The sequence below is a fragment of the Fusarium solani genome (assembly GCF_023522795.1).
Source record: "Fusarium solani strain SB1 chromosome Unknown bctg00000011, whole genome shotgun sequence".
NCBI classification, from domain to species: domain Eukaryota; kingdom Fungi; phylum Ascomycota; class Sordariomycetes; order Hypocreales; family Nectriaceae; genus Fusarium; species Fusarium solani.
The window spans coordinates 1,990,787-2,013,161 of NW_027072149.1; the positions used below are offsets into that span (position 1 = coordinate 1,990,787).

A 22,375-nucleotide genomic window follows, 5' to 3' on the forward strand; every position below is an offset into this window, starting at 1 on the left:
AATTTGAGCCGCCGACATGATACGCCAAAAGTTACAAAGTAGCCCTCTGGCTGACTAGCAATGGCAGAGAACAAAGTGCAACTCACAAGCATCTCAGCCATGGCTGATTAGGTACTAAGGTACTGCCACTCACCTGCTGTTAGGAACTCAGATGGTAGCCATGGCTGAATAGTTGACAAGATCACGGCCCAAGATCCTGTCGAGGTCACAACCGGAACTCGACCGGGTTATCATATTTGAGAAGAGGGAAGTGGGAGCTATGCTCAAAACCAAAGCTTTTATTCTAGGTGTCCAGCTGGCTAGACACCGCCAAAGTGCTATTGATGCCCTTGCCGGGTATTCAACCCTGTAATGTGTCTAATCGTGATCCTGAGTATTCTTCCTCTTCTTGTTGTCGGTATGCTCCACCTCATTTGGAAAGTATGGCTTCAGGAGGCGGACAGCCTCCTCAGCCCCGCAGCATTTGCCTTTTGCCCATTGCAGCGGCGTTTCAGCATCTGGGTCTTCGGGGGCATAGTGCTCAAACAGCAAATCAAGCAAGTTCTTTCTGTCCATCTCCACAGCCTGACAGATAGCTTTTCGGACATGTTCTTGCTTGGCTTTGCTTGAAGCAGGCTCGACCTTGAGGAAAAGCTCCACTATCTCATCAAGACCGTTTGACACTGCGACATCCAAGGGTGGAACGTTATCCCAGTACACTTCTGAGAAAGGCTGTGCGCCGTGTTCTAGGAGTAGCTTGACAGATGAATAATCCTCTGTGTCGATTGCATTGTCCAATGCCAGAGCAAGGGGAGACTGGTCGGTTTCTTCGTCGTTCGGGGAAACGTTTCTCGCCAGTAGCAATTTGAGTACCTCCAAGTGACCACCACTAGCTGCCCAGGCCAGAGCACTCTTGCCTTCCTCCTTGTCTCGAGTGTTGGGGTCTACACCCCTCCCCAATAGCATGGACACTATCTCTGCATGTCCCCCAAAGGCGGCATGTAATAGCGGCGAAAACCCATTGCTGTCCCAATGATTTGGGTCAGCCCCTTTCTCCAGTAGAAGAGACACAATCGCCTCGTGCCCTCTCAAAGCCGCAACTGTCAGCGGGGTAATCTCTTGCTCATCTTCAGAATGAAAATCAGCCCCGTTACCCAAGAGAAGAGTTACAGCTTCCATATGCCCATTTTCGGCTGCATATGAGAGAGGAGTCCGCCCTTCCTCGTCTTTAGGGTCCACTTCGACATCCTTCTCGAGGAGAAGTTTGACTAGCTCGACATGCCCTTCTGACGCAGCGAGTACGAGAGGTGTCCTTCCAGTCTCGTCTCTGTGCTCCAGGTCGACAGCCTGCTCCAGAATCTCCTCAACAACCGAGACGTATCCTTTTTAAAAGCCCATTCGAGACGGTCTTCATTGGAGCCACCGCTGACATTGGGATAAGCGGAAAAGAGCGTTTCACTTGTCAAGCCCTCTCCAGCGGCGCCTGTCGAACCCGCATCTGCCTCTTGGTTTGCCAGAATCTCAAAAATATCATCATGTCCCTCCTCGATAGCCCATGCTAGGGCTTTTCGACCAGTGTCGTCAACGATATCTGTCGCAGCGTTGTTCTGAAGTAAAAACTCGACAATGTCTCTGTGTCCATTCGCTGCTGCAAGAGACAAGGCGGCCTGGCCATAATGCCATCCTTTGGCATCAATTTCGGCTCCTGCATTTAACAAGAGCTCCACCAACGAGATGCTGCCATATTTCGCCGCCACGATCAAGGGTGTCTCGCAACTTGCATCCCTGGTGTTGACATGGGCGCCCGCCTCAATTAGTTGCCTTGCCACGGCTTCATGACCATTGGCAGTGGCCGCCAACAGGGGCGTTTTACCAATATTAGGCTCAATGACGTTGACATCAGCGCTGTATCTTATGAGCAGCTGCACAACATCGTCATGTCCTTTCTCAGCAGCCCAGAACAATGGGGTTTGGTCATATTCGTGATCAGTGTCGTTCAAATCCACCCCTTTGTCTAGCTCTTGTTGTAGTTTTGCAACATCACCGGCGGCAGCGGCGACGATATGTGTTGCTTCCCAGGGGTAAGGTTCGTCAGCCATGTTGCTGTTGAAGGGCGTATTGAGAGATAGATGATATGTATGATGCTGCCAAGAGAGGGACGTGGAGGGAACAAGGAGAAACTGAGCAAGGTACCAGTCGACGGTGTTTACAACGCGATCGATCCATTCACGAAAGGCAAGCAGGAGTAGAATAGCCTTAAATATTAACTTTGAACGCTGAGGTTGTGATAAGCTAAGTTTGAGCCGTGCCTGCAACTGTGGAGCCGTTAAGAAATGACGCCGGATGAAAAACGGTACGAATGCCTCTTTCGGGCAGAGTTGACGTGGGTTTTGACTTTGAACTTTTTCTCTCAAGGGAAGTCAAGAGACTAAGACCAACTAGGTAGTCGCCGTAGGCATCAAGCTCGTATTCGTTTGCTGCCGTCTGTGCTGGCCAGTAGATAATTATGCCTGTTCTTCTTTCTGGGGTTTGGCAGGGACGGATTGTATTGAGGTTTACATGGCGTCTTTGTTAGCTTAATCGATGGGCGATATTGTGAAACAGTTCTCATCATGTATGTTCAAAAGGATCGCGATTGGAATCTTGTCAACTTGCTACTGCTGCCGGCAAATACTACCCAGCACTCCCGATGCGCCCTCCTTTCCTTCATCGACCCCCTTCTCTGCCCCCTTTGACCCTGCCAGCTTCTTCCTAAGCCAGGGAATCTCTTCTTCCGAGTACCGATACGCGCGAAACAGAGCATTTGACTCTCCCGGAAATATCCTTGCAGTCACTTCATCAGGATATGGGTAAAAGTGCGGGTTGATGTACTCCCAGCAGATATATCCATCCTTGGTGACTTCAAAGACCCGTCCAAAGCCACTTTCGCACAGCAAAGTGTTGCCGTTGGCGAGTCTCTGAGCGCTGCCCATGAAGGGAGTAAAGAAGTAGAGCATCTGCGAGCGATCTCGATACTCCCAGACAATCTCCTTTGTTGTCCTGTCTACCTCGATAGCACGGGTGTAGGTGATTGACTCGCCGTTGCGAAACGCACCGTTGTCAAAGATGAGAATGTTGCCGTTCTCCAGCTCAGTAGCGTTGTGCTGCTGCGCGAGGACTTCTGGTCCGAGTTTCCAGACGATGTCCCCTGTGGATATCTCGATGATGACGACAGCAGAGACAGACCGCATGGATGCGAGAATGTGTTTCCCGTCTCGCATGGGGAGCACCGAGTTGATCAGAGGATAGTGCTCGCGAGTGTAGTGAGGCTGAAGAGGAAATTCATCTCGAGGTAACCGCTCAGACACTTTCCAGTGCCAGAGTAGGTTCCCCTTTTCATCAACCTCATTGATGGTGTCCGCGTAAGTAATACCATCAATCTCTGTCCCAGGTACTCCACCAACCACCTTGGCTGACTCTTTTAGGGAGAGAGCCTCAAGGCTGGTGTACAGGATACGACCATCACCATAGTGGTATTGATCATGATGACCCAGAGGATCAGTAAACTGACGGACAACTTTGCCGTCGGGATCAAGCTCACTCATGACTCCACCACCGTACTTGTTGAAGAAGGGGAAAGGAAATGGGCCTCCATCGCTGGTTGTCTGCTTTGGAGCAGGTCGGAGTGTATTGACGGCGAGGTTTCCATTGGGGAGAATCCTAGCATGGCGACCGATTCTGCCGGGTAGCTTCCATGAATGAACTTCGTTTCCATCGATGTCGACCAGATGGGCTGTGTCGGTGGTCAGGGGGCAAAACAGTGTGTAGCCGCCAAAGGATCGTTGTTTGTCGACGCCAGTGAGCCCGACACCTCTTCTTTTGAGCGTGTTTTGCTCCATTTGAGAAACGAAAACTTGGGCGAAGTTGAGTTCAATAGGGATGTTGGGGTGTAAAGATGCGGCGTATGGGAGATGGGTGTTTTATCCAAGCTAAGCAAAAAGGTGCTTTTTAAATCGCTCCTACGGGATTCTGCTGTACTTGTACTCCTTTCTAGAGCCTGTGATTAATTTGATCAAAGGGATATTTTTTAAGAAGATTTCTTGCGCAATTCACCCTGCTTGGTAGGTTATCAGTGTCCCGACGGCATCCCGGGGCATCCCGCCGGTTTACCGTCGGCATGCCGTCGGCCTGATAAGATCCCGTCGGCACCAACTTCAGGGCGCCAGGATGATAAGCTTGATAAGGCCTTCTCATAGGCGAACCATGGCCAGCACGCCATTATCGTCGCGATGTCAATTCATGGCTTGATTTGCACCCTCGCAATAGCATCTCTAAAACATCCAGTTATAAATCTGCCAGTAGCCCAGTAAGAAGAAAATGTAGAGCAGCAGCCAGCGCCCAATCTTTTGAACAGGCGATCTACTCTTTGAATCTCGCTGAAAATATGTCTTCTGTTTCTGAAAAGAGCAATCCAATGTTGCATCAAACGTCTGAGCACGGCGACATCATTACGGATGAAGCCATCAATGTGCCCGGCTACGATGCCACCATCAACATCAAATCCGGCGAAACAAGGAGAGCATTGCTCAAAGTGGACTTTTGCATTCTCCCCTTCATCGTCTTATGCTTCTGCTTCCTTCAATTTGACCGCACCAACATCGGCAATGCCTTGACCGACACTCTTCGAGAGGACATCAACATTGGCAACTCGGACATCAATCTGGCCCAGACGCTATTCACCGTGGGCTTCATCGTTACTGAGCTGCCCTTTAATTTGATCAGCAGGTACATGGGCCCAGAGAGGTTCCTCCCGATTACAATGTTCCTGTGGGGCATTGCAACATGGTCTCAGATGTTCCTAAAGAATGCAACTGAACTTTGCGTCGCTCGGTTCTTTGTGGGAGCTCTCGAAGGTGGATACATCCCCGGCTTTGCTCTCTACATTTCGAAATACTATACCAACAACGAGCTTGCACTGCGATACGCAATTTTCTGGGCTTCAAACAGTTTCGCGGGTGCTCTCGGTGGACCCCTTTCCATCGGCCTGCTGTCTCTTAGAGGAAGAGGCGGTCTCCAAGGATGGCAGTGGCTGTTCCTAATCGGCAAGTCTACAAGATCTCTCCGGTATTTTTCTCTGATACTAATAACTCACAGAGGGCGTCCTCACTTGCTTCCTGGGAGTCATGGCCTATCTGTACTTCCCTCACTCTGCGGCGAAACCCAAGTCCTTCTTTGGCAAATCCTTCAACATCTTCACCGAACGAGAAGCATCGATCCTCGTCACCCGCGTCATCCGCAACGATCCTACCAAAGCTCTTCGATACGGAAAACCAGTGCTGCCTTCCCACATACTCGAAACGTTCATGGATTGGAGATTGTATGGCCATCTTGTGGCCGCCCTGCTCTCCATGGTCATGATTTCACCGATGAATACCTACGCTCCGTCCATCATCAAGTCTCTGGGATTCACTTCCCTCCAGGCGAACGGACTCAACTCTGTTGGAAGTGCCTGCGCCCTGATATGGTCGGTATCTCTGGCGTTCAGCAGTGACAAGTTCCGTGAGCGGGGGTTCCACATTGCGGTGGGATATCTTTGGGGTGCAGCTGGCTTGCTCTGGCTGGCATTGGCACCCGACAACGTCAGTAAATGGACGCTTTACGGTAAGAAATCCTTCTATCTGAATCTAAAACGCAAGTATTGATCGTTATTCTCTGCAGGAGGAGTTGTTTGGACTCAAATGGGCATGGGCTGCGCGCAGGCAATCAGTGCAGCCTGGCTCACGACGAAAATGCAAGACTACAAGCGCCCTGTCGCCCTGGCCGCTTATGTGATGAGCATCCAACTTGCCAATTTTCCTGGAAACCAGCTCTTTCGGGCACAAGGTGAGATATCTCCGACCCACAGCGTTTCTGAAAGCTCTTCTGACATGTTTAGACGCCCCTCGATACACTCGTGGATTGAGCATCGCTGCTGGGTGCGCCATCGCTGCAGCAGTTGTGATCCTTGTCTGGAAGTTGCTTTACAGGTTGTTTGATCATGGCGACGCTGGTGTTGAGTCTGAGTTTCGAGTTGCTCCCGCTGAGGAATTGGGCGAGAAATAGACAATCGTGCTAAGTATATCAAGTTGGGTCAGTGGATGTGGCACAGTGATGGAAATTTAAGCAGTACCCGACAGAGGCCGTTTTCAATTTTAGGTCAAACATTTTCACAGGTACTTGATCGATAGTATAGGCATTCTCGATTAATTGATAGCTTCAGTTATTCCTTTACTTCCTGAAACTCGCTCCTCATGCTTGAGTTGGGTGACCGTGGCTCAAGATCGCCTCGGCGAATCCCGAATCTCATGGATCTCTTATCAGTTCGTTAGCGCAAAGTTAACCAGCGCCTCGGTATCTTGGTGTACAATCTGCGGCCGTAGGTACCTAGGCTAAGATCTCCTTATCTCTAGCGACCACGTGATCAATGAGCACGACATATCTCTTGAAAGATCGCAATCGCTCAACTACCATCAACAAGCCAAATGCTACTTCCGCCCCGTCACAACTTACAAACAATGCGAAATGCCTCCATTGCGATCCGGCAGAGCCTCAAAGGCATGTGACCTTTGTCGCAAATACAAAACTCGCTGCTATGCCTCGGACGATTCCAAGGGTACTTGCCTTCGATGCAGAACGCTATCCCAACCGTGCTCTCTGGACTGTCGGAACACTTATAGGCCATCTCGTTGGCCAATTGGGACTCACAGAAGGCAAGACCCTGGCGAAGCTCCAGAAAACTCACGTCCAGCGAGCTCCATTGATGAAAGGTGCAGTTGATTAAAATTTCAGTGGGCGAACATGAGTCATTGATACTGAGAACTAGACTTGAACGATTGGAGAGAACTGTTGGGGCTCTGGTAGATCGACTAGATTCTCAACTTGATCAGCTCGGCGGTGCCTCAAACAAGACGCAACGTCCAATCAGATCGAGCGAATCCGTTACCGCCCCTGATCTGGATCCAGCACCAGTGTTTTTGATCAGAGACGCTGCCACAGACGCTGGTGTACACTCGCCAGAACAGACTGTTCATCCTGTCTTTCAATCCGACGTCATCTCATCAGGACTCGTGCCCTTATCGACGGCCCACTCCCTCCTAGAACTGTAAGCCTAGGTCAACTTGCATGTGAGAACCTGCAAGAGCTAATCTGAGAAATTAGGTTTCACTTTCACTACAATCGATGGGTCCGGCTTCCAGAAGACGTGTCAACGGAGACCCTTCTGCTGCAAGTGAAAAAGTCTCCGCTACTACTCTGTAGCATCTTCTTGATCGCAGTCAGGCACACAACTCAAGAACTAGCGGACAAGCTAGCCCCCCGGTTATTCGAAGAAGCAAAACGCCTCGTCGCGTCATCACTGCTGGAGGTCCCTCAAACAATCGAGTTTTTTCAAGCTGCCCTTGTGTTGAGCTTATGGTCCACAACTATCGGCCAGGTACCGTTGAGCATTGATAGCTGGTTGCTGACCGGGTATGCTTTACAACAAGCCCTGGCAAGTCCGCTTTTCTCAGAGCTCCACAGAACGGGGTCATTGTCGGGACCTAGTCGACTGCAATTCGACTCTTGGTGCTTGTGGAATCATCTCTGTGTTGCTCATCTCCAGTAAGCGACGCCGAAGCCTCCCTAGAGGCAATTACTGATCTTTGTAGATACTGCGTTGGTACTCGCCGACACTCACTATTGAACCAGACTCAGATTAGTCGCTGCCTCGAGCTTGTCAAGTTCGATGGGATCACTAATTATGAATCAAGAATGGTAGCCGAGGTTGAATTATACTGGATCATCTACAACAAATGTGGTCGTCCTCAAATAGACTTAGAAGACACCAAGCTCGGTCTCCAGAGCTGGCAGCGAGAGTGGACAGGTTTATATCGTACGTTTATCTCTGACCAAAATTCGGGCAATCTTGTTAACTCACTTGGTCAAGACGGACCTCGGTCTCAGTTCCTCCAGATGGGCTTCCATTTTGCCCATCTTCTGACCTATTACCAATCACTCAAGTCACCCAAATCCGTTATGCACAATTCCATCCTTGAAGACATGATCCGGCATTCCAAAGCTGTCATCAATCTAGCTGTTGATAAAGCTGATGAACGTACTCGGCATTTGACAGATCACATATACCACATCGTCACATTCTCGGCCCTCACGCTATGCCGCATCGTCCGCACCTACGAATCAAAGCTACGAGCAGCCAACTTTGATATCTCCAGTATTGACAACCTCATATTCAATCTTATCAACTGGCTCAAAACCATTGGCCTGCCATGCCATGCCGCCCATATCTTGGGCGATATCGTTTCAGCCCAGTTTAAGAAACTTCGACCAAATTTTCAGCCTCTTGCACTGACAGCAAATGGCTCTTTAGCCGGAGACAACACTGTCGTTTTCCCGTTCGGAGATATTTCTCTCCCAAGCGATATCTCTTTCCTGTATCCCGATTTCATTGGGTCGGAGATGTTTATCATGGATGGAGACCTAGATACTTGGCCGCAATGGGGCCAGATACAGTCAGATACCGATACGTCTATGTAGGCACAGACACAAGTCGCTCTATATAATCCAGCTCGGTTCCACAATCGGGTATAAACTGTCGCCCTCAGAAGTTATTTGACTTGACCCATCTTCCCCTTCCCCTTTCATATGTTATCGATATGCCTAGAGTGATGGATGCCAATTCAGAACCGGGTTGCTAGAGCCTATTATGCCAGCACCGAATTCTCTTTCATTATCTCAAGCGACACTAGCCACCTATAACCCCTGTGCTAGCTACTTTCATCACGGGCCCTGAAACCATCGCAGAGTTGGGGCTTCTTCTCGTTGCTCCTCGCCTTCTCATAGAACTTGGCGTCGAAGATGGCTGGGTTCTCGTCCGCCCAATCCCAATCACCAAAACCGTCGAGCAAAAAATAGACGAGGTTGTAGTTTTCTACGGTGCAGTGTGTGAGAAGCAGGAACTCAAGGTCATCAGTGCGGGCAGGATAGGAAGCGGCTTGCGTTGCTGTGAGGTATATGGTGCCGACCCAACTTGCCCCGCGCTGGATTCGGTATCTATGAAGACCTGGGGCAGTCGTCGGGGCGGGAGCGTCGGGATCCGGGACGATGGAGAGCCGCGCTGTGTTTCCGGTGAATAGGAGATGGCCTGACTGTAGATCAGTGGCCGCCACATCGGTAGCAGGTTCTGCTCCCGCTGCAATTTCGTGTGGGTCAGCCTTGTTTTTTTCGTCTTGGCTCTCATTTGGTGGCCTATAGATATCAAACCAGCTCGGGACTTCGCTGTTTCTCGGTTTCTGGTCGATGGGAGTCTCGACGCCGTCGGCCCCCAGGAACCGCAAATTTTGCAACGCAGACACGAATGGTGACCGCGAATCATTAAATTCAGACGCCGCCTGGTCTGCCGGGTGAAGAACATGTCCTGTCCAGCCGGCCCACGACAAACTGGGGCACATCTCTGACCTTGCTGACTCCCCTGAAGGTTGCCACAGAAGTGCACAAGGGAACTGCTTTGCCGGCAGCCCACATAGGAATCTATCATCGGTGCAGAGCCCAAAGGTACGTAGGATTCCTGAGATGGCGGGCAAGCGGTCCGAAGCGAATGTTAGCTGCCGCTTCGTACAGCCTGCTACTGTGTCGGTATACAGCTTCCAGGTCGAGCCAGCAAAAGAGCCACCAGGTGCATCCCAAGAGACCAAATGGTGATGGAGAGAACGCTCGTATTCTCACCCAGCCTGAGGGGTGGAAGACGGTGTCTTCAGGGCAGGTATCTTCACCGCATATAAAGAAGACCTGCGGCGATGTGAAGACGATAAGTCTCTTGGAAAGGAGGTACTCTTGGTATGCCCAACCGCGTGTGTACCATAATGTGTCTTTGATGGCTTGGTCAAGTGGTGGTTCGTTGGCGACGTACTGAATACCTCGAACGGAGCATACTGCCTAGGGCGGGTCTCGAGTTCGTAGACAGGTGAGCCCTTTGCTGGCGTTAGATCCACATGCTGCAACTATCGTAGCTGTGGCAAGGCTGTATATCTCGCCCATGCGCGTCACTTGAGCCGCCACGTCAGCTGGATCATCTTGGATAATGCACAGTGCGTCGACCCAGAGGTACCGCTCGCCCAGTCTGCGACAAACGACAAGAGCGTCGGCAATGGTTTGTGGTAGTCTTGATAGAGACAGACCCTGTGGTTTGCAAAAGTCTGGGAACGTAGCGACTCTAGATTGCGCGAAGGGGTTTATGTTGGCATGGTCCCAGACGTAGGAGAGGGTGAGGTAAGCACAGCCAGGCGGAGCGGGAATGATTTGGAGCTGCTCCACATCGATGACTCGAAAACTCTCTGGTCATTTGTTTGGCGTTGGCGAAGTTGGTGAAGAGGGCAACTGGAGAGGCTCGTGGCGATTTTGATTGCAGTCGCGACCATGCTGGTCTAGGCATCGTCGCAATTAGTGCCGCATCTTTTCGACGTCGCAGGCCCCTGCTTTAGCTCCTTGGCTGGACGGGATAGCTTATAAAATGTCGAGTTAAAGATCTTACTCTTCTCCAGGAAAGTGTCTTCGATTCGTAAGAAATTACCTTCAGCCCTGTTCTCCCTGTTCACCCACGAGATCGGCTCCAGGTCCTTCAACCTCCCACTTCGTGTCGTGTTCCAGAAGACGAGACAGAGGGCAGCTTCGCGAGAGCCTGGGGCGGCAGTCAGGTGAATGAGATTGTCCTCGTTCCTAGCAAATGCAAGAACATCGGGTCTCAGAACTGGCGATAAAGCCCTTGTGATAGCCCGACACAAAGAGCAGTCTTGTGTGTTGATAATGACCAGGATCTCTCCAAGATAGATGTGCCAGGTCTCAAAATAATCCCTAGTCTGCCCATCTAGTTCGATATTCCGACATCGTGGGCAGAGATTCTGGTCGTCTCCTGGATATTGTGCCAATTTGTTTGAGAGGATATGGTAGGTATCTAGATATTATCTCTTGGCTCAGTTATCCCATCACGTATCACGTACGGATATCGTAGCCATATTGGACCCCCACATCGCGCGAGAGTCGCTTCAAAGGCAAAGATGGGCGTGGTCCACGATTTATATCTGATTCTCACAGATAGCAACATTCTCATGACAGCAAAACAGAAAGACTAATAAAAGCTAGTAGATCTCATCTGCTAGGTCGTATGTAGATCTGCGAGCATTGGCCTTCAGCCAGACGCTTGTGAGTCCATGTCAACAGGAGGGCAATTGCGAATAAAATCGAGCACCTTATGGGACCAAACTCTCAGCTCCCTTCGACTTCCGGAATCCAGAGTTGAACAATCTCGTTCCATGATGCCCTCTGCTTCGTGACACACATCCTCCATCATCTCAAAGTCAATCCAAGTGCCTGGTTTCCAACCTTCCTTGGTATCCAGCTCGTTTAGAAGACATAAAGACATACCCACCTTGATATCAAGTGGAATAGTTGCCGCCTCTGGCCGGAGTAATTCGGCCAATCCCCGTGGGAAAAGATCTTGCTGGGCCCAGCTGCTTAGCAAAGCCTCCTCAACTGACGAGCGACTTCCAAAGGCTGTAATAATCATTGCCTGCATTTGGTCTCGAATGACGGTTGCGTTTTCTCGCTCCGCTGTCGATGCAGCCACGAGCATAGGAACAAGGCCACGAAGCTTGATGCATACCTCAGCTAGCCACTGTAGCCTTGTAGGGATGATTTCTTTGAGGCGTGTGAACTGACGTTCGGTTCCGTCCTCGACGATTGAGGGGATGTAAAATGTCTGTAAATCGCTTCGGAAGTGTCTCAAGGGGTCGTGTATCAGAACAACCCCCAATCCCACCATGTCCTTAAGTTCACGCCACCTGCGGCCCCTTCGAATGAGACATTGAACACGATCGTTGTACATCTGCATGGCTGTGCTTGTACCCTTCTTGGCAGTTTTACTCGTGAAGAATTCTTCTAGTGGTGTCCCGGCTGGGCACAGCTCGGTACATTCGTCATAAAGATCGATGCTCACGAGCCGCTCGAGCACCTTTCGAATGAAAGATTCGAGAAAATCCGAGCCAGCTTCAATAGGCCTCTTTGGGTTCCAGGCGTGAATAGGCCTCCGTCTCCAATCAATGATTGCCAATGCTGCAAATGCGCGGGTTGAAGCGACTCTTTTTTGACTGGCCGTTTGCGCAGTCAAGACACCACCCGTTGTCTGTTGATCATAAACTCCTATCCATTGATCCAGCTTATTCGTGCACCCGAGTCTGTATAATTGCAAGAGTCTGCCGTCGTGCAAGAATACTTCATTCTCTGTTTCGTCATCGAATTCTTCATGAAGGATCGGATTCATGGTGGACAAGAGGCTACCATAGTCTTCGAAGTGGCGAAGAGAATTGTAAGCGGATCTGTAGTTGTCCGCTAGACTAGCGTTAAAAGCTGCCAGATCATTTTGGAACAGTTGAGCCATGGTTTCACCCTGAAGCAATGGCCACCGCTGCCCGATCGTGTCCCATATGCTGGACCAGGCTGGGAGCCCTCGAATGGCGACAGAGCAATAAACCCAGAGGGCAGAATGGACGCGACTTTGGCGATCAAAAACGTCACGATACAGAGATACAGTCCTTGGATCTTTCTCGTCCTGCACATCATGTTATTAACAGGATGGAGCCAGCAGTCGAGAGAGGGATGTCTTACCATGGAATCCTTGTGTATGGACTGTGGGCAGAACGCTGAGAGCAGCAAGGTGTCGACAAGGCACATGATGTACGACTTTTGATCCTCGACCGAGTCAAAAGAGGTATCGTTGGAGAGCACTTGAAGGTAGCGGAACAAATAAAGTTCAAAATATCGTGAGGTCACCCAACCTGTCCAGGATACGAGACTGCTTGTCAGCCTCCCTGCGTCGTCCTTAGGGAATTGGGGAAGAGTGCTATTGATGGTGGATTGGGGTGGTTGCCGATACGAAGAGCTTTGGCAGAAAACAATGATCGACCTCTATTCAATGTTATCAGTCGCCGGAGATCTTGGCCCGTGGGGGGTTCTTACTGCCCATTCTGGTGTGTAAGGCTCCGCAGTCTCGGTAGTGAGCTTAAAAAAGCGTCCGGAAGCGTCCCTCCTTAAGAAGTCGGCCAATGTCGAGGCCACCTTCGAGAAACTCGGTCTTGTCCAGTTGCATGGGTCTTGGTGGAGGTCACCAAAAATCGATACCAACATGCGCCCCCCAACAGCCCATGGGAGCGCGATTGTCTGCCCCTCTGGTTTTGACTGAATAACCACATATTGGTCTGCCTCCTGCTGCAAGAGGGTTTTCAATGGGCCCATCAGCGTCATCATTGAGCGAATATTTGTGTTCTTGAACAAGGCTATCTCTTTCATAATCGCGGCTGTGCTAGTGGGTTAGGTAGTACCTCAAAACTGGAGGATAATCTTACAAGGAAAGATTGATCCGGCCTCGATGATATCCAGGAACTGGGCTTTCATACAGGGCGTTGTCCAGATTCGCGATTTCCCCAAGATCTTGAGACAGGGAGAACATGGAATACCACCACTACACTTAATGAGAGTTAGCATCCAGCTTTAATACACGTCAAGACCAACCTACCCCGATCCTGCACTTTCGGCAGCGAATGCATGCGCCAGAAAGCTTTGTTTCTCTTTGTTTCAGCGCTTGCGATGCACTAAGTTTGCCTCGTCTTCCCCCTCGGCGTTTAGGAGGCAACTTTCTTGTGGCGATGTTCGGTCGCAGCCCTTGATGATTGATGCTTGCAGGCGCCAAAGGCGACGGAGCAGCATTCTGAGATGCTCCTGGGGCATTAACGAGTTGGTTTTCAGGGCGTTGGATGTTATGAGCCGTCCTGGTATCGTGCGTTTGTGGCGTCAAGTCCCTGCTCCCAATGGGCTGGATCAACCAAACATTAGCAGCCGCGCTTGGTGGGCCGTACATTCGTGACCAGAAGACGCATAAAAGGAAGCCTCCAAAGAAACCAGAGACACTGACCATGGAATTTCGCAGGGGAAATACAACATCGCTGCTGATGTTTGCCGCTGCCTCCTGCAAGTCTGTTGAGTTTGGGCAGGATGGGAAGGAAAGGTCTTGCACTGCAACATGACTTGGGTTGTTATCGTCGCCCTCGGCACTGAACTGAAAATCCATGGGGCAGAGCTGCTGCAACACGCTTGAGTCAAACATGGAGAAGGTAGCAGCCCTTGCATGATTGGTTGTGGAGGGGCCCAGTCCAGTAACACAATCTTGGGACATTTCAGAGGCCTGGAAATGATCCAGCGGGCCTGTGATATAGTCATGAGCTGCGATATAGCCTATGGATTCAATCCATCGGGTCATACCAAAACCGGTGGCCAAAGCCGGCTCACTACCGCCAAAAGAAGTGTCCATATTTGAGAAAACGTTTTCAGGAGGCATTGCGATAGGTCGGTCACCTGGCTGGGCTGAATGGTCTTCTGCGGCAAGAAGATCATCCACCCAGGCATCCAACAATGAATCGGGATCAAAGTCAAGAAGAGTATGATCGAGCTCTGCGGGCTCACTGCTGCACCCCGGCGGATCCATGGTGGGATGTGAGAGCTTGAAGAAGCTCACTGAGTTGAACTCGGAGCAAAAGGTGAAGCCTCGCTGACTTTATACTTGGGAACAGGCAAAGGAGCTCAATCTGAGTGCTCGGCCAATGCCCAATCAGATGTTTGATCGGTTTGGGGAGGCTTGCAGGGAGGATGATCAGTGACCAGTGTCTGGCCAATAACATATCTGACCGGTCATGAAAACTGGCAGGGAGTTGATCCTCTGCCAATGGAATGTATGATCGGTATTCGAGTCGATCCACAATGCCAAGTCAGCCCCCGTTTTCTCAGACAGTCTGGGGAAACAACAAAATGCTGTGCAACGGCAGCATGTCCAAGCGTGCCATATTCTGATATGTCAGAAACGAACTATCCAGCACAAATAAAGCACTTGTCTCTGATAAGATGCAAAGTCAGTCGATTTGAGTGGTAGAACATAGTTAGGACGATGGGCGTTCTGCGCCGAATGTTACAGTTCTTCCTTGACGCATCATCTATTAGAGACCAAAGGAATAAAGCAGTTATAGACAGCGGTTTAGTTCCCAAAGGTATTCGTATTCAAATTCAAAGCAGAATGCAAACATAAAGAAGAAAGGTATGGTATCATCGTCATTTGTCAACAATCGTCTTCTTCCTCATCCCCTCCTTGCCCATCGCACTCCGACCCGCCTCAACAGCCTCCTCAAGCTCAGCCAGGCACGCCGCCTTGTCGTAGCAGTTTCCAAGGTGAATCCTAAACGTCAAGCGGGCAGACATGTTCCTTTGTCCTTGGCTCCTTCTGAACTCGGTCACCATACGACCGATGGTGGCTGGGCTCACAACCCTATCAGGGTGGTTCTTGATGTACCAGAACAGCTTCTCGTAGATGAGAGAGATGCCTGCAATCATCTTGAGGATGATGGTTGCGGTCTGGGCTGCCGTCAAGGGCCCGAAGAAGTTGAGTGCCATCAGGAATTTGGAACCGAGAATGTCTCCTGCTGAAGCGTCGAAGCAGCCTTGAAGAAAGAGATTGCGGACCTTGGAGTCATGGAGAAGAGGTGTGCAGCTTGGAATGCCCCAAATGGTGTTGATGGTCTTGAGGATTTTGATGAAGGCGCTGTAGATGGCCGTGGCACCTACAAAGGGGATGAAGGGGATTGAAGAAGTGCCGACTGCTTTCCAAAAGACGTCCATACCCAGTTTGATTGATTCTATGTCGATGTTAGATGCATGCATATAGTGACGAGCGGTTCTGATTTACCTTTCAATTTCATGTCCGCCGAGTGACACTGCGCTGCTGTCCACAGAAGCTTCAGGCCATCTTCCAGCAGCATTCCTCTCGTTTCCTTGACCAAGGAATCAACACCGGATGTCTCCATGGGCTCGCCTACAACATGTTAGCCCAAATGAAAGAGAAGCGAGACCATGATTCCCTTACCGTCGTCTGGTTGCGGCATGCTGAGCCTAATGATGGCGACACGCAACCGCCGTCCGAACTCCCTCTCGAATTGTCCACGATAGTTGGAGTCGTAGTCGGCGATGGCAGCATTCATGGCGTCCCTTTCGAGCTGATCCATGTCGACTACCTTGCCGCGATTACGCTGACGCCGGCGTAGCTGGCAGAAATGGTCATCGACCAAGGTATCAAACTGCGTAAAGACAACGACGACGGGGATGTCGCCAACATCGGCATTCAGGAAGAATTCTTTTTCGGCGCTCTCGATCGGTCGGTTCGAACGGCAGCTGATGCAGTACCTGGAGCGCGTAGAGGTCAGCCAGGGCGACGAGGGTTGCCTGAGGGCAGGGACTCACCAGATGCAGTGCAGTTGATCTGCGAGGTTGGGTTGCTCTCGACGATGCTTGATAAACTTGTGGATCTCGTCGACGCATTTCAAGTCGCCGGCCTCGAAACCACCTGAGTCGTGTAGAACGAGGTTCTCATTCTCGCCAGGAAAGGTAATAGGGTGCCAAACTTTCTCCTTCTTCGTCCCGACGGTACGGTGGCTAACACCTGTCTGTTTCCTGTTGTCAGTCGCATGCGCGTTTCATGTTAGACAGCTATTCACCTTTTCCGGGGGCACACCAAACACGGTCGAGCATATCGTCGACTTTCCTACCCCGGCTTTTCCAATGACCAGGATCCGAAACTTGTCGCAGCTCTCGGGTAGGTTCGTAAACGTGGGGGCGTCGACGACGATCTTGGACGTGTCAACGTCCTGACTATAGTCGTCATTCGGCGCGTTCAAGTTGACGGGACTCGCCCTCCGACCATAGTACGCGTACGAGTCCATGATTTCTGTGATTCCGAAAAGATTAGAGAGTCAAGATTGCAAAGAGGGGACTTCATGTTCCCCTCTTTCTTAAGCGCCAGCCTGATTGACACAGACGTGGGAGGGAGCCAGCCACAGCTGCAGCTGAAGGCGTCTAGAGCCAATAGTGAGGTCTAGAGGTGGCTCATTTTCAACCTCAGCTGCGGGATGGGGAGATTATGGCCTAGAATCCAAGGCAAGGGACTAATCAGGCTCTAGCTGAAACTCAAGGGAGGGCATGGCCAGCGTTGATTGTCTGCAGGGTGCCGATCAGCCGTTCCAGCCACAGTAAGGTTGTGCGTGAGGCACATTTTTTGGTGGTTATGCACAGCCATCGACTATTGAACTATTGATGCAGGCAGTCCCCGAGGCATTTGCCGGCATCCAATATGCCAATACGTATCGAAAAGACAGAGAATTGATAAGGCTATCTATGTACCTGAATAAAGAACAGATTGTGCCTGCCACAGCCCTTTGTGGCTCAGCTCAGTACAAGAACCTGCACAAAAGACAATCTTAATTCTGACCAAGCCTGCATACAGACCCTGGCCTGTGAGAAAAAGGCAACCCTTGTCGCATATCTGCCTTTCGCTGAGAGCCTGATCTCCCACACGGGCGGTGAACCCTCCATCATGTTCAGCTCCAATTCGCATAATTCTCCAGGTCCTTTTCAAATCCCGTCTTTACTGGGCTTTCACTCCTCTGGCTGGTAGGCCTGGCCTTTCATCACGAATACACAGACTCAGATGGGCCTCGAAGGTGCAAAATCGGCTGCACTTCCGAAACCGCAGAAAACCACTTTCGCAGCTGAACGGAAGTCCCTGTCTCACCATGACTACACGGTCGGCTGGGTGTGTGCCCTGCCACTTGAGCTCGGTGCGGCAACAGCGATGCTCGACGAAGAGCACCAGACGCTACCTGTCGGTCCTGGAGATAAGAACACCTACACATTGGGCAGGATAGAACACCACAACATCGTTTTGGTATGCCTCCCCAGTTACGGCACCTCCAAGGCTGCCGCAGTGGCTAGCCACATGCTCCGGAGCTTTCCCAACATCCAGGCTGGACTCATGGTCGGTATTGGTGGTGGTGTCCCCACAAGACATACCGATATACGGCTCGGCGATATCGTGGTTGGCAATTCAGTCGTGCAGTACGATCTCGGAAAGAGGGTGAGAGGCGGCAAGTTTGAACGGACAGGTGGTTCTGGCAGGCCGCCCCCAGACAATCTCGCAATGGCTGTCCAAAGCCTACGTGGACGGCACAATTTGCAACCAAGCCGAATCCCTGATACTCTTTCCGAGATACTGGAGCGTTATCCATCCACGAGGTACAAGTATGCCCGTCCTACTGAGTTTCTGGATATGCTATTCGAAGCTGCTTACGACCACGCTGGGGAACCGAGCAATTGGAACGGTGCCCCCTGTGGCTACTGCGACCTCTCACGCCTTGTTCCGAGGCCAGCGCGTTCTGATGAGCACTGCAAGATTCACTACGGCAAGATCGCCTCAGGAAATCAGATCATAAAGCACGGAAAGACGCGTGACCGCTTAGCCCATGAACTAGGTGCGGTTTGCTTCGAAATGGAGGCAGCCGGTCTCCTTGACGCCAACTTCCCCTGTCTTGTTGTCCGTGGCATCAGCGACTACGCAGACTCTCATAAAAACAACCAATGGCAGGGGTACGCTGCGGCGGTGGCTGCATCCTATGCGAAGGAACTCCTGGTTATTCTCCCGGCTGCGATGTCCAAGGATACGTCGTCTATGGGTATGTGGGATGTGTCACATTAATGCGAGTCTAACAGCTGACATTGAGATTAAAGGCATGTTATGGCAAAGCTTTCGTTGTTTACCCAGCGCTAGCCTTGGCTTCAGCAGGCAAGTGCTGCTGTCTATTGCAAAGAACGAGGCCAAACTAAAGGCGATAATCTCTGGAGAGCATGGCATGACGCGGTCTGCTATGCTGAAGGAGCTGCGGGATATACAACTCGCCCTTAACGAGGCTTTGCAAATTGCCGTGCATAATCTTCCGACAGACGAGTCTTCGCCTTGGGTTACTGGCAGTAAAATTTCCTTTGATGACGTATCCCAAGAGTCGAGCTTGGGCAAAAAGCTGTCTCCAGAAATGTTGGAAACTAGCCTTCCGGGCTCCGATGAAATTGATAGAACTAAAGGCCCACTGACCAGCGCTGTGGAAACATTGAAAGGTCTAGAAAGGATTATTCGGATGCATTCCCAGGTATTGTTCAATTCCCATATCTCCCAGTTCGAGGCTGATATTTGCAGAACATGAAAACTGTGTCAAGAAGCTTTCGCCATGATACCACTCGGATGGCGCTCAAGATTAGGAGAGCAGAACGACTATTTCTGCGAGTTCATCGTCCAATTCAGAGTAAAGTAAGACAAGAACGAAGAACACGCCTGGCGCATTCGGCAGCATCCACGGATTCCTCTATGATGACCGGTCTCACTCATAGTCTCCAGCAGCTGGATTGTGGCGACGCGCTCGAAGCTGAGGATGCCCAGCCGAAACCGAAGACAGCCTTCAAATCCGATCTCGAAGTACTGGTACTCTCGCTAACTCAAAGTTTTCTTTCTTTTTTTGTATTCTTTTCTGCAATGATGACAAGAAACTATCAACCACAACAGCAAAAAACACAGTCATTCATACATGACGGTATCAAAATCCAATACTGTGACAGTTTGTTTGCATCGCCTATGTCCACGGGCTCAGATGAATATCATCCGGGTTTCCAAGGTGAAAATGGCATGGAAGGCCTTACAACTGACTACGATCCCATGGATGAAGATCGCGATGACTACATCATTTTCGACTTGGTTCTAGAAGGGGACCATACTTACACCTCCTTCGGGTCTAGAGAGTATATGCTGCCAAATGATGACTCCTGGACGCTCGCTGAAGCAGACCTTCATCATGTGATTCACAATTTGGTCCTTGACAAGAAGGCTTTCCTCGGCTCTGCCGCGGCCTTTGAAGGTCGTGTGTTGGACGTTGGCACAGGCATCGGACTATGGGCGATTGACAGTGAGTTAGGCCTTCCTTTTTACCAAGGGAGGAACCTTGAAGGCAATTATTATCCATAACTAACTCTGGTCTTTAGTGGCGGATGAAAATCCTCTTGCAGATGTGATCGGGATTGACTTGAGTCCTATCCAACCTGAATGGATTCCACCCAACTGTAGATTCATCATGGATGACTTTGCTTTATGTTATAAGCAAGTCTTTGCTCGTGCCGACTATCTTGCGGAGGCTATTCACTGTGGCAATATGACCATGGCCGTCTATGACTGGACGAGCTTTGTGGGATGGATCAAGAGGTACGGATTGCTTTTCGTTCTTGGTTCTTTTCGCGCCTTAGCGATGACACAGCATATGACCTATAGGTCACCCTTCAGTGCTAAGAAAACAATCGCTAATCATCTTGCGTGGCATAATAGGGAGTTGGAACCCGGGGGCTTTGTCGAGTTTCAGGAGCTTCTCTGGTACCCATGCATCCAAGACGGCGGTATCATCAAGCCCTACGCAGGCCCGCTAGCAGAGTTCTTCCAGACACTCGCACAGGCATTTGGCGCCGTCGAGATCACTCTCGATGCACCCCGGTTTCTACGAACCGGGCTAGAGCAGTCTGGTTTCAAGGAGGTGTGTCAGCAAGAATTCCTCATCCCTCTTGGTTACTGGCCAAAAGACCCCAAGTCCAAAGACATCGGGATCTGCTTCTATGAATTCCTAAGGGATGCGATCAAACCTTTATCGAGTCGGGTTCTTCGCCGTGGCCTCAACTACAGCCCCAGTGAGGCTCAAACGTGGGTTGCGAGGTTCAAGGAAACGCTGGAAGATTCGTCCCGAAAGATGATTTTGTTCCAGTTCATTGTTGTCCATGGCCGAAAGCCCAGACCCATGAAGTAAAACTTGGTCAAGTGCGAGGGCTTAGAGCAATGATCAGAATGCTGGGTGTGGAGGAACAACCAACTCGTGCATAGAGCTCACATCGCCCCTGGCAGGCAGACGGCCATGTCAAGGGGGGTCGATTTCCCAAGATTATACACTTTATGCACTTTTATTGTCTCTTTGCACTGTTCCAAGAACCGCTACCACTCAACGAACCCCCTAGGGGATCCTTTAGGCCTCTTTGGAGACGCCAGTTGACACCAAGGCCACGTTTCAAACCAACCGCGTCTCGGCATCCGTCAGGTCTTCATATTTTGTTCCTTATGCTTTATCGCCAACTTTGTGGCTCGTCTTCCAAGCCATAAATTCATTACTCTACACATTTTCAAATCATGCCCGCTTTCTCAACGAGACTTGACCCTGCCAACACCAGTCTGTCTGGAAGCTGAACGTCCCACAACGTCTCAGATAATCAGCTTTGTTAGAAGCTTGCCCTGGTTCCCGCCGCTAAACAGTCTCATCCACACCTCGGGCTGCTGCTCAATAGGAGCCTCCACCACAGTCTCCGAGTTGTGCAGCTTAATACGTCCATCCGCCGCGGCACCGATGAGCTCTCCGAGAATAGCAGGCACCTTATCCATGTAATCCAACATGATGAAACCACGGATAGTGATTCTCATGGAGATGAGCTCAAACCAGTTCTTCAGCGCCATTGGCTCGTCGGAGTTGTAGCTGCTCACTGCACCACACACGGCGATTGTGCCGTGTCGCTTGATGCGCGTCAACATGGCGTCGAGCACGTGTCCACCAACGTTGTCAAAGTAAACGTCCACTTCATCAGGTGTGGCAGCCTTGAGGTCTTCGAGGAAGGTTGGGCTCTTATAGTTGATACATTCGTGCGCGCCGAGCTCCTTCTTCACCCAGGCACACTTCTCGTCAGAGCCGGCGATGCCAATGACACGCTTAGCACCCAGGATCTTGACGGCGATCTGGATGGCCATGGACCCTGTGGCGCCGGCTGCGGCTGAGATGACAATGGTGTGCTCTGGCTTGGCCTCTCCGGCCATGTACAGGCCAGTATAGGCGGCGATGCCGGATGCACCAAAGGCACCCAGATAATGTGTAAGGGGCAGGTTGCCCGGAAGGGGCGAAAGAGCCTGTGAATTGGCTGCATCTAGGATAACATACTCGCTCCATGTACCAAGATGGAAGTCCATGACGAGATCACCAGCCTTGAAAGTCGGCGACGCAGACTCGACGACCTCAGCGATGATACCAGATCGCATAGGCGAGCCAACAGGCACAGTGGGAACGTAGAACCGCTCAGGCGCCACGGTGCTCTGAATAAAGTTCCTCAGACCAGTGTCATTGGAGAAATACTGGACTTTGCAGAGGATCTGGCCATCTTGCAGGGAAGGAAGGGTGACGGTCTGGAGCTTGAAGGTTGCATCGTCACCCTCAAGGACGGGAGCCCCTGTGGGCTTTGAGGCGAGGACCCATTGTTTGGTAGTGTATGTCTTAGAAGAGGCCATGATGATCTTTTTTTGGTGCTGAGGGGATTGGTGGAGATGTTGCATTCATCAGATTTGCTCGTTTGCTTTCAGGTACTTATAGGAAGACGCGGCAGCGAGTGCAAGGTGGTATTC

At 50.9% G+C, this 22,375-nt stretch overlaps 9 protein-coding genes across 9 annotated transcripts; 3 read left to right on the forward strand and 6 right to left on the reverse strand.

Moving 5' to 3' along the window:
- Positions 1 to 357: 357 nt before the first annotated feature.
- Positions 358 to 2,078, reverse strand: MRS44_015754 (uncharacterized protein; the record flags this gene model as incomplete). The annotated part of the gene is made up of 2 exons (XM_065619337.1): positions 358 to 1,361; positions 1,403 to 2,078. 2 exons carry the CDS (start codon positions 2,076 to 2,078, stop codon positions 358 to 360), a joined length of 1,680 nt encoding a protein of 559 aa, XP_065475409.1.
- A 555-nt stretch (positions 2,079 to 2,633) lies between these two features.
- On the reverse strand, positions 2,634 to 3,857 carry MRS44_015755 (uncharacterized protein; the record flags this gene model as incomplete). Its single annotated transcript, XM_046271164.2, has 1 exon — positions 2,634 to 3,857. The coding sequence occupies one exon, from the start codon at positions 3,855 to 3,857 to the stop codon at positions 2,634 to 2,636; it is 1,224 nt and encodes a 407-aa protein (XP_046130099.2).
- A 545-nt stretch (positions 3,858 to 4,402) lies between these two features.
- On the forward strand, positions 4,403 to 6,060 carry MRS44_015756 (uncharacterized protein; the record flags this gene model as incomplete). The annotated part of the gene is made up of 4 exons (XM_065619338.1): positions 4,403 to 4,973; positions 5,113 to 5,619; positions 5,677 to 5,841; positions 5,894 to 6,060. The coding sequence occupies 4 exons, from the start codon at positions 4,403 to 4,405 to the stop codon at positions 6,058 to 6,060; spliced, it is 1,410 nt and encodes a 469-aa protein (XP_065475410.1).
- Positions 6,061 to 6,589: 529 nt separating this feature from the next.
- Positions 6,590 to 8,529, forward strand: MRS44_015757 (uncharacterized protein; the record flags this gene model as incomplete). The annotated part of the gene is made up of 5 exons (XM_065619339.1): positions 6,590 to 6,764; positions 6,868 to 7,099; positions 7,255 to 7,596; positions 7,644 to 7,867; positions 7,922 to 8,529. The coding sequence occupies 5 exons, from the start codon at positions 6,590 to 6,592 to the stop codon at positions 8,527 to 8,529; spliced, it is 1,581 nt and encodes a 526-aa protein (XP_065475411.1).
- A 230-nt stretch (positions 8,530 to 8,759) lies between these two features.
- On the reverse strand, positions 8,760 to 11,003 carry MRS44_015758 (uncharacterized protein; the record flags this gene model as incomplete). The annotated part of the gene is made up of 6 exons (XM_065619340.1): positions 8,760 to 9,463; positions 9,515 to 9,596; positions 9,718 to 9,923; positions 9,984 to 10,325; positions 10,523 to 10,847; positions 10,989 to 11,003. 6 exons carry the CDS (start codon positions 11,001 to 11,003, stop codon positions 8,760 to 8,762), a joined length of 1,674 nt encoding a protein of 557 aa, XP_065475412.1.
- Positions 11,004 to 11,176: 173 nt separating this feature from the next.
- MRS44_015759 (uncharacterized protein) lies at positions 11,177 to 14,524 on the reverse strand (the record flags this gene model as incomplete). The annotated part of the gene is made up of 5 exons (XM_065619341.1): positions 11,177 to 12,595; positions 12,652 to 12,951; positions 13,003 to 13,345; positions 13,389 to 13,504; positions 13,559 to 14,524. The coding sequence occupies 5 exons, from the start codon at positions 14,522 to 14,524 to the stop codon at positions 11,177 to 11,179; spliced, it is 3,144 nt and encodes a 1,047-aa protein (XP_065475413.1).
- Positions 14,525 to 15,141: 617 nt separating this feature from the next.
- MRS44_015760 (uncharacterized protein) lies at positions 15,142 to 16,802 on the reverse strand (the record flags this gene model as incomplete). Its single annotated transcript, XM_046272186.2, has 5 exons — positions 15,142 to 15,722; positions 15,773 to 15,898; positions 15,950 to 16,266; positions 16,324 to 16,526; positions 16,578 to 16,802. 5 exons carry the CDS (start codon positions 16,800 to 16,802, stop codon positions 15,142 to 15,144), a joined length of 1,452 nt encoding a protein of 483 aa, XP_046130095.2.
- A 764-nt stretch (positions 16,803 to 17,566) lies between these two features.
- On the forward strand, positions 17,567 to 20,747 carry MRS44_015761 (uncharacterized protein; the record flags this gene model as incomplete). Its single annotated transcript, XM_065619342.1, has 6 exons — positions 17,567 to 18,587; positions 18,625 to 18,882; positions 19,129 to 19,216; positions 19,522 to 19,865; positions 19,942 to 20,158; positions 20,225 to 20,747. 6 exons carry the CDS (start codon positions 17,567 to 17,569, stop codon positions 20,745 to 20,747), a joined length of 2,451 nt encoding a protein of 816 aa, XP_065475414.1.
- Positions 20,748 to 21,193: 446 nt separating this feature from the next.
- On the reverse strand, positions 21,194 to 22,261 carry MRS44_015762 (uncharacterized protein; the record flags this gene model as incomplete). The annotated part of the gene is made up of 1 exon (XM_046276776.2): positions 21,194 to 22,261. One exon carries the CDS (start codon positions 22,259 to 22,261, stop codon positions 21,194 to 21,196), a length of 1,068 nt encoding a protein of 355 aa, XP_046130092.2.
- Positions 22,262 to 22,375: the final 114 nt, after the last annotated feature.